This window comes from Rhamphochromis sp. 'chilingali' (genome assembly GCF_963969265.1).
Source record: "Rhamphochromis sp. 'chilingali' genome assembly, chromosome: 16".
NCBI classification, from domain to species: domain Eukaryota; kingdom Metazoa; phylum Chordata; class Actinopteri; order Cichliformes; family Cichlidae; genus Rhamphochromis; species Rhamphochromis sp. 'chilingali'.
The window spans coordinates 22,427,323-22,444,338 of NC_137943.1; the positions used below are offsets into that span (position 1 = coordinate 22,427,323).

Below are 17,016 nucleotides of genomic sequence, written 5' to 3' on the forward strand. Positions count from 1 at the left end.
GTCTGAGGTCAACTGAAAAGCATGCCATGTTCTCTCTGCATACATTTAAACTACCACTAAACCATACACTGTACCACCATCATCCAACATGTTACTCTGACGTAACAGAGGAACTCACCTGTCTGAAGAACTCCTCTAGTAGGGAGGTGGTCCAACGGTGATGGAGGTCCCAAGTCTTGGCCGGGTGGCTGATGTCTGCTGTGTGCAGCAGTAGGGACAGCGCCTTTGGCTTGTCGATGCTAAGAGAGAGAAGACAGGCAGTTTTAAAAATTGCCATCACGGCTGTTTTCTTGAAAAGTCTAATGGTTTATGTTTTGTATGTGTGTTTTTATAAATGAAAAAAGAAGCTATTGTTAAAGAAAAAAGAAAATGATAGAAGGAAAGAAGGACAAATAACCATTTGCAATGCAGCCAATTGATTTTGGAGGTATCATGATAAACTGTATTGATTGAGATCATTTTTGTGTTTCTGGCTTTAAAAAATGAATGTGAGTCAGAAGTACAGTGGGGCAAAAAAGTATTTAGTTAGCCACCGATTGTGCAAGTTCCCCCACCTAAAATGATGACAGAGGTCAGTAATTTGCACCAGAGGTACACTTCAACTGTGAGAGACAGAATGTGAAAAAAAAATCCATGAATTCACATGGTAGGATTTGTAAAGAATTTATTCATAAATCAGGGTGGAAAATAAGTATTTGGTCAATAACAAAAATACAACTCAATACTTTGTAACATAACCTTTGTTGGCAATAACAGAGGTCAAACGTTTACTATAGGTCTTTACCAGGTTTGCACACACAGTAGCTGGTATTTTGGCCCATTCCTCCATGCAGAGAGCAGTGATGTTTTGGGGCTGTCGCCGAGCAACACGGACTTTCAACTCCCGCCACAGATTTTCTATGGGGTTGAGGTCTGGAGAATGGCTAGGCCACTCCAGGACTTTCAAATGCTTCTTACGGAGCCACTCCTTTGTTGCCCGGGCGGTGTGTTTTGGATCATTGTCATGTTGGAAGACCCAGCCTCGTTTCATCTTCAAAGTTCTCACTGATGGAAGGAGGTTTTGGCTCAAAATCTCACGATACATGGCCCCATTCATTCTGTCCTTAACACGGATCAGTCGTCCTGTCCCCTTGGCAGAAAAACAGCCCCATAGCATGATGTTTCCACCCCCATGCTTCACAGTAGGTATGGTGTTCTTGGGATGCAACTCAGTATTCTTCTTCCTCCAAACACAACGAGTTGAGTTTATACCAAAAAGTTCTACTTTGGTTTCATCTGACCACATGACATTCTCCCAATCCTCTGCTGTATCATCCATGTGCTCTCTGGCAAACTTCAGACGGGCCTGGACATGCACTGGCTTCAGCAGCGGAACACGTCTGGCACTGCGGGATTTGATTCCCTGCCGTTGTAGTGTGTTACTGATGGTGACCTTTGTTACTTTGGTCCCAGCTCTCTGCAGGTCATTCACCAGGTCCCCCCGTGTGGTTCTGGGATCTTTGCTCACCGTTCTCATGATCATTTTGACCCCACGGGATGAGATCTTGTGTGGAGCCCCAGATCGAGGGAGATTATCAGTGGTCTTGTATGTCTTCCATTTTCTGATGATTGCTCCCACAGTTGATTTTTTCACACCAAGCTGCTTGCCTATTGTAGATTCACTCTTCCCAGTCTGGTGCAGGTCTACAATACTTTTCCTGGTGTCCTTCGAAAGCTCTTTGGTCTTGGCCATGGCGGAGTTTGGAGTCTGACTGTTTGAGGCTGTGGACAGGTGTCTTTTATACAGATGATGAGTTCAAACAGGTGCCATTCATACAGGTAACGAGTGGGGGACAGAAAAGCTTCTTACAGAAGACGTTACAGGTCTGTGAGAGCCAGAGATTTTCCTTGTTTGAGGTGACCAAATACTTATTTTCCACCCTAATTTACGAATAAATTCTTTACAAATGCTACCATGTGAATTCATGGATTTTTTTTTCACATTCTGTCTCTCACAGTTGAAGTGTACCTCTGGTGCAAATTACTGACCTCTGTCATCATTTTAGGTGGGGGAACTTGCCCAATCGGTGGCTGACTAAATACTTTTTTGCCCCACTGTACTTTATCTGCCAAGTTCCAGCTTCAGGTTTTGCCAAAAACCTGGCAAAAAAAAAATAAAAAATAGAAGTTGTTACAAAGACATTGCAGATTAATCTTGGATAAGATTAATGAAAGACCCCAGAAAAGATGCAAGAAAATGCCAATAACGGTAAGTATCCCTGGCACAGCTGCACAAGAGTCTGCAGCTGTCCAGAAATGAGTCTGTACAAGAAATTCAGTCTAAGTGACAGGTTAGCTTTTTATTGTCTTTTATGTTTTACTGCACATTCACTGGCTTGAGTTTAGTTTTTCGTCCCCAGTCACTTAGAATATTAAAAAAAAACATTATTCCAACATGACAGCAAGACAACAAAACTGGTTTTGTTTTCACTTTGCGAGTCTTCAAGTGTGTGTATGTGTGTGTCTATGTGTGTGTGCATGTGCAATCATAGTATAACGAGGTCCTGGAGACACCAACTGTAGTGAGAACTACTACAAAGGCGGCTGTGAGGAGTGTGGCAGGTGTTTAAACAGTATGACTGCATATCTGTTGTTTAAATGTAGATTATTTACTAAATGCGATAACATAGTTGGTATTGTTTGCACCTTGTGGGTCTGTGTGTATGTGTGTAATCATAGCATAATGTGATCCTGGACATAACAAATGTAGCATGATCCAGAAAGCCCGTAGTCTGTAGTCGATTTGAGTTTTTATGTCTTTCTGTTTCTGGGCTGACCACACGTGCAGTCACAAGGATTTACAGATATTGGCTTGAAGCCAAAATAACGGCCAATTGAGTGATGACTGTGTTGGTCACACTTTTGTGACACCAGTTCTTAGATCACAAAGACATAATCATGGGTATCACAGTAACATATAGTACAATACATACAATACATGTATAATTTCGTATTTATAACTATCTTAAGTGATCGTGGCTCAAGAGTTGGGAGTTCGCCTTGTAATCGGAAGGTTGCTGGTTTGAGCCCTGGCTTGGACAGTCTCGGTCGTTGTGTCCTTGGGCAAGACATTTCACCTGTTGCCTACTGGCGGTGGTCAGAGGGCCTGGTGGCGCCAGTGTCCGGCAGCCTCGCCTCTGTCAGTGCGCCCCAGGGCGGCTGTGGCTACAATGTAGCTTGCCATCACCAGTGTGAATGTGTGTGTGAATGGGTGGATGACTGGATGTGTAAAACGCTTTGGGGTCCTTAGGGACTAGGAAAGCGCTATACAAACACAGGCCATCTCCCATTTCCATTAAATCTAATTTTCAGTACTCAAAAAGATGAAATGCACTATTTTCATTACAGTAAGGAACCCCCTACCTCCAGCACTATGTGTCTATCTGTATAGTCTTCCATCCAGCCATCCAAAAGTCCTCTTCATTCATATTACTTCCACATTAAAACACAGTATGAAGATCATCTCAGCTCTAGAGAAATCGCAACCTAATATCAAAATCTCATGGTAAACGGACTGAATCATGAACAGACGCATATAGAAAATAGGCAGTCACATGAAAATGCAGGCACAATAATACATGCATAGCAGAGGTTAAACAGAGGTGAAAAAGACTAGCTCACGTTTTTTCCCCTCATTCCATTTGTGGCAGATTGGGTCTTAAAGTGCACTCTAAGCAGGCCTGCAGCAGTCTGGTTTGAATTACTTCACATTAGAGTCTATTCAGCATCACAGCTCCCTGCAGACTGCAATCTCTTATTTTGGTGCGTGTGTGCGTGTGTGTGTGAGCACCCAATACTCTCCCTTGACGATTACCTTCAGGTCAGCAATTTTCAAGTTATATTCACAAATACAGGGAACACAATATTGTTGATACCAATATATATTTTTAGGAAGCCACTTATCTACATATCAGTGCCTTCTGAGTAATTTTCAGATAAGTGCTCGGCATTATCACGGTGAAAAGAATACCCTGAAGGTCAACATGTTTCTTGTCAATGCGGCAGCTGCATCAGCACTGATGAGTCATCACATTGCATGATAGTTTGCTTGATAGTGTTTTTATTTCTGTATGCACGCTTCAGCTCAGTGTCTGCATGTACAACAGTTATCGGTCACTGCAGTCGTGTTAGGGTGCTTAAAGTGCTTAAAAAGATGCACACCATTAATGCACTTAAAAATACCAACAGAGTATTATGTAGAACTTCTAAATGAATCAGGCACATATCTAACGTCATTCACTACCATTTAGTTTAAGCAAAGCAGGGCCTAAACTTTGTTTTTTATATAGATTCACTGCAAGAATTTTAAAGAGAAGCAAAGTTGTAGCCATTCTCTCTCGGATAACATTAAGAACCACCTCAGCATAATTTGCCATCCATATTTTTTATGTGTGGGTCTTTTCTCTGCACTGGTTCACAGCTCTGTGGCTCGAGTCATTTTTTACTCAGGAACAGCAGCCTGATATTAACTGTCAGAGGTACAAACCTAAGGTGTCCATCGCAGTGAGATTGGATATTAAACAGGCCTTTATATACAACCCCTTTAGTACGACATCCACATAATATCCGACCAAGCCTATGTGAGAACAGAGCAGGCAAATATCTACTGAATTCACAAAAGGCGTCACGTGTCCTTCCTCTTGCACGGTCTCTCCAAACATTTCCCTTTGCCTTAAGCAAACAGAGTATTTGCAGTAGTGAGAACGCATCTTAAGTGCGCAGTCTTGCTGAAAAAGGGCAACTCCTGACATTTTCTTACTTTATTCTCTGGATATTTTCCAGAGTTAAAAACCTAAAAAACAGCGTCTTTGCAAGGTCACTTGCGAGCTGTAGCCCTACTTTGGCTCCCACTTCGCCTCATTAACGCTACATCACATCTGTTGCCAATCTATGAGGTTTGTATGGGTTCAACATAAATAAAAAAAATACACAAGAGATTGCATGGTAGCCTTCTTGACAAGTTTACTTCATTTTGTAGTCTGTATTAGATTTTGGGAACGCACTTATGAAAGTTTATCCCATAAGTGACTTTGTTTTAATTTTACTCTTTTCCTTTTTTTATGATTATTCCATTCTGGGATGAAATTGTGTACCATTTATTTTCCCTAGTTTGTGTCAGTTAGGCATCCCTGTGGCATAATAAGAGATAAGAATATAAAATGTGAACATCAGCAGTTCACAACAGCCAAGTCAGTCTGTGAGAGAACCAGCTCTGTTAGATACTTTAGTTTTTGTTTTCTACTATCAGGGACATTATCCTGCTTGGGAGGAAGCTTCCATCAGATAGTGTGTAACAATGTTTAGGTGGCTGGTGCATGTAAGAATAACATCCACATGAATGCCAGGATTCAAGGATTCCCAGGGGAACATTGCAAGGTAGAGAGATAAAGAGTGTTATTCCCTCATTGTTTCTGGGTGATGTTATTGATAATTTCTCTTCTTGTCTTCCTCTTGTCTAAATTGTTTAAGAGAGGAAACAGTTGAGAAGTTCCTTTTTTTTTCATTTCTCCATTTTTGATTCTGCTCATATCTTCTGCTTTGCAAAGGATTTCTGATATTCTTTACCAAAGTATAACACCCAGAGAATATTAGCGACTGTAAAGTGTGAGGGAGCATTAATGCTAAAGAATACAAGCAGCACAACAATAATTCTGTCAAAGGAAGTGCTATATTTTTTTTCTGTGAAAACGAAACATTTTCTGCTAGCTCATCAGCAGTAGCAAAAGGACGGCATGCCAACAAACCTGCCAGCAATTTCTGGCAGCGGCTCTTTTTTTTTTAGCCACAGTGTGTAAATAAATTTCACCCTGCCAAATCTGGTGTGACTACACCGTAACTCTGTTGCAGACGTCCAGCACAGAGAAGCAAGCTGCGTTTGTGCCTGAGAGGCACCGTGGTAATTCTCTGTTGAATACCTGCACTGTGTAATGTGCGACATTTGGTACTATTTGGCAGCAAATGACTCGTTGAATTTAATTTTTTTATGTTGAGTAAACAAATGGCCTGTAAATGGCCTGTATTTATATAGCGCTTTACTAGTCCCTAAGGACCCCAAAGCGCTTTACATATCCAGTCATCCACCCATTCACACACACATTCGCACACTGGTGATGGCAAGCTACATTGTAACCACAGCCACAGAGGCGAGGCTGCCAGACACTGGCGCCACCGGGCCCTCTGACCACCACCAGTAGGCAACAGGTGAAGTGTCTTGCCCAAGGACACAACGACCGAGACTGTCCAAGCCGGGGCTCGAACCGGCAACCTTCCGATTACAAGGCGAACTCCTAACTCTTGAGCCACGATCGCCCCACAACACCTGAGCAACAGAAATCCTCCCTTGTTTTTCATTCCAGAGGTCCACCTGATATAAAACAGGCCTGTTTATAGTGTTTCTCTCCATGTGCCTCCTTTGGGGCAGGATTAATTAGGTTGTAAATGGCAGGTGGTTAGTAAATGGTGGCTGATAACGGGGGTAATGGGTATGTAAATTGCAGGGGCAAGGGCGCACATTATAAACTGTAATGAAGGAAATGGCAACTGACCCCTCCGGTTGTTGTAGGAAGTTCTTCATGGCCTTAACTTGCTGGAAGTGGCAGGACATGTCTGTAGCCAGCACCATTTCCACTACTAAAGCCCGCAGCTCTCTAAATGAAAAAAGGAGAGAAAACGTGAGCCATGTGCAGCATAAAAAACGGTCAAACCTGCGGCTAATAAAAGCTGACTTATTTTGAAGTCTTTGTAATTAGATGAAGGCGGTTTTTGAGAACTATTTATATCTGATTTGACAGTAGCTTATGCTGTATGTAATCAGATTAGAGCTATCTTCATATAACAGTTCCATTTCTATAAAGTTGTTGAGCCTTGGAGGTAATCCAGCTTTGCTGATTTTGACTCTGTGTTTCTACTGTGTATAAGTAGCCTGGAAAAACAGGAGCTCAGTTTACTTTGAGTAGATGTTCATTGTGAGACTGCTTGACCTGTGCGCTCTGCTTGGTTTTATTCATGCTTTGTCTGTTCTTATGTGATATTTTTACATCTGACTTTTAATCCCCTTTGCTGTCACTCACCTATCCTGCACCCTTCCTATCATTCTCTGTCTGTGTTACTGACCTCCAGTCATCCTTAGAAAGGTTGTAGAGGATGTTCATTTCATCGTCGTCCTGCAGCAGGCGATAGGCTGCGCTGACATGATGACTCTCCAATACTGAACGATCATTATACAGGATAGCTGTGTCTGACCTGTCAGTCCAAAAGAAAGAAAACTCTTTTCTTGGGCTATTGCAGGGAAATCAAACAGCTCAGAAAACACATGAGGGATCCACAGATGTTACTAAATCCTTTAAACATTTTTGCAGATGCTAGTCAAAATCAAAGATCCAAATTGGTTGCCTACTTGAGATTCATTTAGCTGCTTCTGTTTTACTTTAGTTCAAAAACTGTAGCTTGATGACACTATAAAGAGTGCTGTGCTCAAAACACTGAGTGCACAACAAAGCTATTGCTGCAGTCTGGTAACTAGTGAAAGATCTGACATATTTCTTTCCTGGCAAATCCAATACGACATGGTCAAAGACTAAAATTTGGTTGAACTCTCACCTGCCAAATGCAACAGAAAAACAATGAAAAGAATAAACAGAAAAAATAAAGAAATAACATGTGGAGGGTATTATTTACTTAAACCTGCATCAAAGCTAACATATTTTTTTTAAAAAAACTTTCATTATTTATTGAAAGGCTAAGGAACACTGACTCTTCTAAGGTTCTAAATCAAAATGAATAAAATGACGTTCATGCATCCTAAAAATAGGAGGGCACTGGTCAAAAGAAATAATTTTGTTTCTCATAATAATAGATTTTAATTGTTGTGTTAGGTGAAATGCCAAAAAAGTTTCAAAGGACTCTATCTGCTGCTGTGAAAATGTAAGTACACCCCCATGATTTTAGGCCCATATTTTGCCCTAAAATGTTCTGTGGCTGAAAAACAAACCCAAATCATCACCTCTCTGCCACCATGCTTGACAGCTAGTATGAAGTGTTTGTCATGATATGCTGTGTTTTCACGAAATGTGACACTCTGCATCGTGGTCAGACATCTCCACCTTGGTCTCATCTGTCCAAAGAACACTTTTCCAGATGTTTTTGGGTTTGTTCAGGCCCAAAAAGAGAAGAGGTTTTCTCCTGGCAACCATTCCAACTCTGCAGCCTTCTTCCAACTGTACCATCAGGAACATTAACATTATATCTGTGTGAGTTTGATATTGTCTTGGGGTTTCAAAATTTCTCTTAGCACTGCAAGGTCTGACCTTGGGGTTAATTTGCTGGGGCATCCACTACTCAGAAGATTGTAACATGTTGTTAACAAACACCTAAATGCTTTAGACCTGTAAGCTGCCAAAACTTCTGCTTTTACAGAGATGGTCACAGTTGCTGATGATCAATTAATCAAATGCATTTTATTATCAGCACCTATCAGCTACTTATCTTAAGTCCTATAGAAGCTGTAATGGTATACTTAGTTTTTCATAGCTGTATATAGAGTCCTGTGAATTGTTTTTCCTTTTTTTTCCAAATGATGGTAAATGTTTTTCTTTCAAGTTGACAAGAGTGAAAAATGCTGAGCAATTCCTTGTTTTGTAGAACAGATTTTTTTATATCAAGAGGATGAGTTTTGGAGTTCATCTGGACTCCCAACCAGCCCCAGTGTTATTACTGCACTGCAGGCGATCACAGTGTGATTGTAAAGCCCTCTTGCTGCAAATGAAAACATTGATCGGGCGAGTCAGTGCCATGCATTTATGATTTAATGATCCATTACCTTGTCTGAATGTGGAAGTTGTTTGTGGTCCCCGTGTGCTCGTAGTCATGCACTGCCGCCGCAAAGATCATGGCAAAGATCTCAAGCTCAGTCAACCAATGCTGGAGGCAAAAGAAGAAGAAAAGAGGAGGACAAGGGAGCGAGGGAAAAGGAGGGGTGAGGTAAGGATGATGATGAGGAGGGCATTAAGACGGATATATAAGAGGGAACGGTGTTCAGGAGAAGAGGTAACGACATGGAAAAGACAGACATTGACAGGAAAAGGAGGTGGGGAAAGTAATGAACAGAATGGACAAAAATTAGAGAAGAGAGATGAGAAGCAAGTGAATTGAAAAAAGAGAGACGCAGGGAATAGCACACCAAGCCATAAAAATGTAGAGGCGAAAAGTGATATAAAAGATCCAGAGAAGTATGCGGCATGAGAAATACATTACCGTCAGGGATGAAAGGAAACAAATGGGAAGAAGGAGATAGAGGAAAAGGTTAGAAAAGCAAAAAAGAAAACTTCAGATAAGACAAGCTCTATTGAAAATTGCATTTTAAACTCTCACTTCATCACTTCTGGTTTCAGTTTCTCTGTGACGGTCTGTCAATCTGCTTTGTTCCACATATGTCACCAAATATTACAAAAAAAACCCCACAAGTCTCTTTTTTAAGTTTACTATAAGTTTAGTGTCACAAGGTGAGACTACACATCACACCTTCCTATGTGTGTTTTTGGGGCATGTTGTAGCTGTTTGATGTGCGATTCATGATTACAGCAAAGAAGATAATGTCAGTGCAGCAGCACACTGTTGCAGGAATAGTTTGAGATAATCTTATTTCATTTCTGGCCAAGATGTCAGTGAGGAAGATCGATAACAACTCTTCAATATATAATTAGTTAATATTATTGGTGGATTTGCGGATTTTTTTTCAGTGAATCAATCATTAGTTTCATCTATAAAATCTAAAATCTAATCTGTAATCAGCACACTGTAATCAGGGCTTTTTCCCCTCTAAGATGTGCATGCATCTGAGTGCCCTCACATACACAGAGTGGGGATTTAGCTCAGGAAGCCCAGTCGATATTGGTGACTAATCAACAGTGGGGGGTGGAGGAGTCATTAAAAACAGGGTGGATGCATGATGGCTGATCCACCACTCACTGTATTTCCTCATGGGTCTGCTTTATGAATGACCTGTTGATTGTTGATTTAATGGAGTCTGGAGGGCCTGCAAAATGATAGATGTCCCTCACCTGCTCTCCAAGGAGCCTGTGGTTCTAGCAGTAATGTGGTTTTCTCCGCAAGGCACTGCCCAGAGAAACATACCATGTCGACAGCTGTCGCAGCCACCTTATTAAGGTGATTAAATAAAAACAGTGGAAGCGGGGGCAGCCGGCTGGTTAGGGACTTTGAACTCAGGCTAGTGTTTTTTATTCCTTTTTTGAATAAATGCTGCATCAGAAACGCCCTAAAGTCACCTCGGTGCAAAGAAGTGAAATAGGTCACCTGATAGTAAAAAGAGCAAAAGCAGCAAAATCTATGGAGCAGCAATGATATACCCAGGAAAAAAAGGCAAGAGGTAATATTTTATTTTATATTCGGTGCCTATTCCTTAGATGTTTTCAACCTTCCTAGAATTAATTTTGGCTCTTGTTTATTTTTTTGTCTAAAAAGATGGTTCATGGATTCTTCAGGCTAAAAAAAGCCATATTTAAAAGCTGAATGTCAAGCAAAGCTGCAATTAGGCTGACAGAGATGTTCTGAATACCATGTGGATAAAATCCCCTCACTTTCACAGACTAAGCTTCGATCCCGTGAGCCTGCTTTCTTGGAACTAAACCAAGATGGTCAACAGTTTTTTTGGGGTTTTTTTTTTTGCTTGTTTCTTTTTAGCAGGTTACTGTATGTATGTGTATAACATTATGTTACCTAACTTGTCCATGTTTTACTCACCACCATGCCAGTCTTGAGTAGCAAGTAGTGCACAGTCTGTGTGACATCAGCAGCATGAACCAGGTTGTGGTAGGGGTTTTTATGTTTGCTGTATCCGACCTCAAGGGCCTCAACAAATGACACCACCGCAGAGATTGGGATCTGACATTAGACAAAACAACAAGAAAATGTAAACAGGAAACCCTTCTCCAAGATATCTGGTGACTTGAATGATGTACTATCAGTTGAGATGAAATGTGGCCAGCCCCCTTCATATAATGATTAAAATTTAGTGAGATAATCTTATTCTAAGGTGGAGAGGAGAGTGTGCCCACATCCATCAAATAAGGAACAGTGAAGATTCTTACTCATACTGAATAGTTTTTCTTGTTTTAATGGCATAAACCACCACATATCAGTTTCAGGTGGTACATTATTTCCTTGTGGCTTTACCTTGAAACGACTAATGAGATCATATCTTGTGAGCAGCTCGTAGAATATGAATTTAAGTGCGTGGTCTCCACTGGCCTCATTCAGAGCGAAGACATCAAACGACCACTTGTCAACATTCTGTATGAAGGAGAAACATTTAAATAATGACACCATCCTTGTCAAACAACTTATTCATCCTCTACCAACACAAAAGGAAAACACACAACACAAACAAACGGTGCCAAAAGTCCACTTCATATAAATATTTCAGAGTATGTCGATTTTCACAGCGTGTATGTGTGCACCAAGTAACTTTTCCTTATGCGTATGTTTCTTTTTGAATGTGAGTGCGCACGTTAATACCTTAAGCACAGATATGACAGAGGCCGGGTAGCTGAGTCCCACCATATTGGAGGTACGCCGGTACATCCTGTTTGAACGAGATAAAAACATCAAATGAAAAGCACTGCTGAGTGCAAACAGCAGAGGTTACTACACCAACCCCAAACCACAGCCTGCTGGTTTCCCTAAAGCTTCAAATATGCACAACTCACTGTGAAGCTATATTAGACAGGTTAGGTTGAGAAGAGGTAAATGCTTTGCAAGCTAGTCTTTTTTTCTTTTTTCTTTTTTTTTTTACATGCAAAAGCTTTATCCTCACATATGAGGATAAAATATGGTTTTACTTCATTGCAAGCTGCAACACAAGCTACATAATTCCCCATGAGACCAACGAGTCATTAGATTCAGTTGGATGGCTACAAAATTAGTGTGTGGTGCTCAGCATCTCGCAATTTAGTGGAATAAGAACAGATGCTAGAGATTCAAATTTAGCATCACAATAGTTGTAATGAACGGCAGATATCTATACAGATAGTGGACAGCTCAGAGTGCACCGCGCTGTTCCACATTTTCACTTTAATCCTCCATTTTCCAATATGGCTTCACTGTAAAACAGATTAAGAAAGATTATAACTCACATGTTAGAGGCTTACTGATTTAAACAAATACATGTTGCATGTTACTGTGTGATAAAGCACAGCCTAGAGCTGTATGCAGCTCTCCGAATGACTGTGCTTAGCCAGGCTTGCCAAGGAACTGATGATGTATTGTTGACTCAGGTGAGAGAGCCAGCGTTCCGAGGATGCACACACATTTCCAGCAGATTGAAATTTTAACCAAAGAGTGTGGCTTTAAATTTTGAATTATTTCCTCTCTCTCCTACTTGTCAGTCGCTCTCATTCAGTTTGGTGCTCACACGTTCAGATAAGGCAGTCTTAAGTAAGAACTTCATCACCTATCAGCAATAATATACCAGAGATTTACATTGCAAGACAGAAAAAATATATTATTTACATATGTATATATATAGTAATTGAATAATAAATATGCCAAACGGTTTGCCTCTCTCACCTTTACTGCTTTGAATCCTTCCTCCCTCTGCTGTATACCTAAGTATTTATTAAAGCACCAACAGATGTAAATAAAGAAAAACCTAAAAACAGACAACCCTCCTCCTCCAGCTTTTGCTTATCTATTCTAAGAGCCTCTTATATATGAGCTTTACACCTGCCAAAAGTAAAGTCTCAAACTATTTTTTTGGCTACAAAGAACTACTATTTCCCTCGGTAAAGGATTCTACTTAACCTGCACCCCTGCCTCTCACTATAAAGTCTTTTTTGCTTTTTAGACACCTCATACGTCTTCATCTGAACTAGAGTAAAAAGACCTGCGGTCAAAGTCTCCTGTCATGATTTGATTATCTAAAGATTGTAAACAATGACCAGAGGAGAGGCACTAGTTCCCTTCCAGACCACTTGAATTACTATATGCTGAAAGGTTATTATTGATCTTTTTGTCTAGTAGTGCCAAAAACATGTTGCCAACCCCCAGCTTTAATAACTACTCTTAAATTATGTACAAAAGAAAGTTCTATTACTGCATTTTAGTATTTGCCTTATTGCCTTCAAATGTTTTTCATGATTCATCTAAAAAGACTTATGTCATATCAAATTTACACATCAACATATCATCTATCCAGACACAAACAAAAGCAAACAGCATGTGCAATAAAATGGGTGACTTAAAATAAGTTTCGAGCCTCTGCATAACTCAGTTATTTACTATTCCTCATTAAATTACACAAAACTTTGAACTACTTTAACAAACAAAAGCAAACAAAACAGCTTTAGAACACCATGTCTTCTATCCATTTGTTATGCAAGGCCAAACTAAAGACGCTGATTGAACTGCTTCAAGTCGTGACACTGATTTGGATGCACCAATAATAGATTGGCAAGGGGGGAAATAAAAGGTGATAGGCCATGAATTATTTAGGGATGATGGCTCCAGGCTCGGATGTGATCGTGGAAGTGTTTTTGTGCGACACAAACAAATTCTACCTCTCAACAAATATTCCAGCCTGAACGGCGTGGACGATGCTTCGGAAGCGAGGTTTTTCCTCGTTACGTCTTAGCATCAGGCCCATCTGTCGGGTAAAGGTGGAGGCCAGCCAGTCTCGCACTTCTGAAGGCACCGACTCGGACTGAATGTCACTGAGTTCATCTTCTGTGTCCACCAAGCGCCTGGAAGAAACCACATCATTATTATTATTAGTAGTGGTAGTAGTAGTAGTGCAAGACAGAAATAAAGGTACAAAAAAGGAAGATGCAGAGACCAAAGATTTACTAAAATATTTATTGTTTATTGCACATTTACATTCACAAAGGATAGAACTCAAATCCTAATGCTGTCCATCAAATAATATTGCCTCTTATGTAAGATCAAAACAACCCAGGCCTCTTGAAACACCGGGACGCAGAATACCAATCCAATTTATAATTCTCCACAGCCACCCTGTTGTGTTGACATGTATGAGGGATCAAGAGCAAAGCCTGCAAACCCTCTGAACTAAATACATGCTCGCATGGCAGAGAGAGTGAGAGAGAGATGGAGAGGGGGGTGGGGGGGAGAAAGCATTCACAACATAGGTTTTATGGCGCTACATGGATTCTGCACTGGATAGTTCATCATCCTCCATCCTAGGGTGGCGCTGCCATTGCTGACCCTAATCTGACTGGATCTAGATGATGAGAGGTTTTCAAAATTCCATAAGCCTGGTCGTATCTCAGATTTTGGACCTCCACTGGACTTTTGAAATATACTGACCTACTATATTTCCTAATAATAAATGTTAAACTGTGCAGTGACACCAATGATTCTATGACTTTACCCAAGTAATTTTCTATTTTTAAACTTGGCCAGAGGGGCAGCAGAACAGAAATTATTTGTATTTTGTTCTTTTGAAATTTAAAGACCACTTATTAAATGTATATACCCCTTGCCCATGTTTGTCACAGAAAACTTCAGTGGTAAGTGAAGTACATGTATTTATACATTGATGAAGAGTAAATTTCTCACGTTGAAGGTAATGCAGGTCATTTAAGGTAAAAAAGCAAACTTGTACCATCCCTTTGTCTATCTGATATTGATGCTTGGCCAATCAGCAGCTATGTCAACCTCTGAGAAAAAGATCTGGCTACCACTTGAAAGTGTGAAATGCAAAAATATTGAGTATGTAAAATGACTCTGATATCTAGATGATGAGAGGTTTTCATAATTCCATAAGCCTGGTCTTATGGAAGACCAGGCTTATGATCCAACTATTATATAGTTGGATCATTATTATTGATCCCTAAGTGGCTTATTACCTTGTTGTGGCTGAGGGCTTTATCTTTTACCCCTAAACTTCAGAGGATTCCCTGGTCCTTCAGGTAAGATCCACCAATCATCCAGCCTGGACTGGTGACTGTATTACAGAAATTTTTATTTTTGACTATACATGCTGTCGGTTAAATGTCCTATAAAAAGAAACTATAATTGGAAAAGAAAATTGTATCAGGAGGTCATACTTAGAAAAACATCAGAAATTGTAGTTGTTGGCCAAGAAATTGCAATCAGTCCATTTATTAACATCCCTTTCCTGTAAAAACATTTGTTGTTATTGAGAAAATGATGATGAGAAATCCACATCTGTGTGTAAATGCCTTCACTTGCCTTGAAGAAACAAATGAGGAGGGCTTGTTGTTCTCATCATTAATTAACGAGCTAACTATCATTAATTAACAGTAGTAACAATATTTTAATGTTCCATTAAGCTGAGGTGCAGCAAACATTAACAACTTATCTACTTCTGGGTAGTTTATGTGCCCCACGTTTTATGTGATAGACTCCAGCCTCACTATGACCCTGAACTGGATACACATGAGAAAATGAATGAATGGATGTTATAAAAATGTGTTGCTTGTAAGAATCTGATCCGAAAAGTATGAAAAATCTGAAAAGCATTGATCAGCCTTTTATAGTATCAGGATGATTATCAGAACTGATGTTCTGAATCTTTCCAGTTGTCTCCAAATATTTACTGCTTACAATTTATTACAATATCCTGCATTATAACATAGCAGCATTATCAGATTGTTAATATGCCATAAAAGAAAGAGGAGAACAGAGAGGGAGTTGCAGTGTCGAGACGAGGTGTTATCTATGGTAGAACAGATGTTGCTGAGGCAGACGTAGATGTCCACATTGTTATGATGTATTTTAATGATGGCAGTTTATTTACATGGCTAAGGTTAAGCCAATGAAAACAACCAATCTTCTGTTGCTGTGTAGCATGAGCACACTAGCAGAGAACCTGTTTCACACAGCCAGCCAAACGTGTCTCCAAATTGCTGTGTCAGTGCTGGTCTGGCAGCACACATTTTCATTCTGGTACAGGAGGAAATCATTCTGGCTTCTTTATATTTCTTTAACCCAGTCACACCTGTCTCTGGTGGCACTGAGCCCAGGATGCATTGATGCAAAACTCCACTGGAAAAATCTTGTTTTGGTCTACAGGAAGGCAAGCACCAATATAATAATGATCAAACTCCTACATGTAAAGATGCCCCCCACAGGTTTTAGTTTCTTTTAGGTAGCTAGCTTAAAGGTTATTTTTTCCAGCTGCCAGCAAAGAAGGAGATTTAGAATTTGCTAACATACAGCCAGCAGGAAGCTACGGCTGAGCTAGACTGAATCAGCTGGAGAGATGATCTGTGTGATTAGTTGTTATGTTGTGAGGCAATGTGGGGGCTGCTTTTCTGTGATTAGTTATTATACCAGTGGCTGTATGTAAGTTACTTGTCAGACATTCTAGCACAGGGTAGAAAATTAAACCAGTATTTCAAGTTCTGGTCTGTAAATTCTATTTAGAGTCATAAAAACTAATTAAAATCATGACATATGAATTATTCTATAATCTTTACTGTAGCACTGATGCCAGATTACTTAAGCCAGTTTCCACTTCAGCAAATTCTGGCCTTAGAGCTGCAGGGTTTTCTTGATAAATGGACCATTTCTTGATAAATTAACCATTTTAAAGCAACTTCCAACATTTTCTTACCTTGTTTCCTCGATGTAAACAGATTCCAGCACAGACGCCGCATACTCAAGGTTTTTCTTGAGGTCAGTAAGTGAAGCCTCTCCTCTCTCCAGTTGCTTTACCAGACATCGTAATCTAAAACAGAGATCCAAAAGTCATTTAACAAATGGGATTACACCCATGACATATGACATGATAAACTATCGTAAATGATATTGGATTAACCTCATCTGGGTTGTGTTCCTTGTGTGTGTGTGTGCCAGTGCCAAAACAAACCCGTATTTGCAGTACAAATTGCAAAGTAGGCAGCAATAGACCACAAACAAAATACAGCTTGACCTATAAGCTAGATTTAACTGTGTTTTTTTGGAGACGCGGGTTTGTCC

At 40.2% G+C, this 17,016-nt stretch overlaps 1 protein-coding gene across 6 annotated transcripts in view; it reads right to left on the minus strand.

Annotated features, from left to right (window-relative positions):
- Positions 1-17,016, minus strand: part of pde1cb (phosphodiesterase 1C, calmodulin-dependent b) — a 117,944-nt gene that overhangs the window by 11,663 nt on the left and 89,265 nt on the right. For all 6 annotated transcript variants that reach the window (XM_080907780.1, XM_080907779.1, XM_080907781.1 and 3 more), the window contains 9 exons: positions 16,652-16,765; positions 13,611-13,793; positions 11,572-11,638; positions 11,230-11,346; positions 10,798-10,938; positions 8,858-8,958; positions 7,153-7,281; positions 6,585-6,686; positions 119-239 (listed from right to left, as the gene is read on the minus strand). In XM_080907780.1, coding sequence (XP_080763906.1) covers positions 119-239; positions 6,585-6,686; positions 7,153-7,281; positions 8,858-8,958; positions 10,798-10,938; positions 11,230-11,346; positions 11,572-11,638; positions 13,611-13,793; positions 16,652-16,765 — 1,075 coding nt within the window. The remainder of the gene's footprint in view (positions 1-118; positions 240-6,584; positions 6,687-7,152; positions 7,282-8,857; positions 8,959-10,797; positions 10,939-11,229; positions 11,347-11,571; positions 11,639-13,610; positions 13,794-16,651; positions 16,766-17,016) is intronic.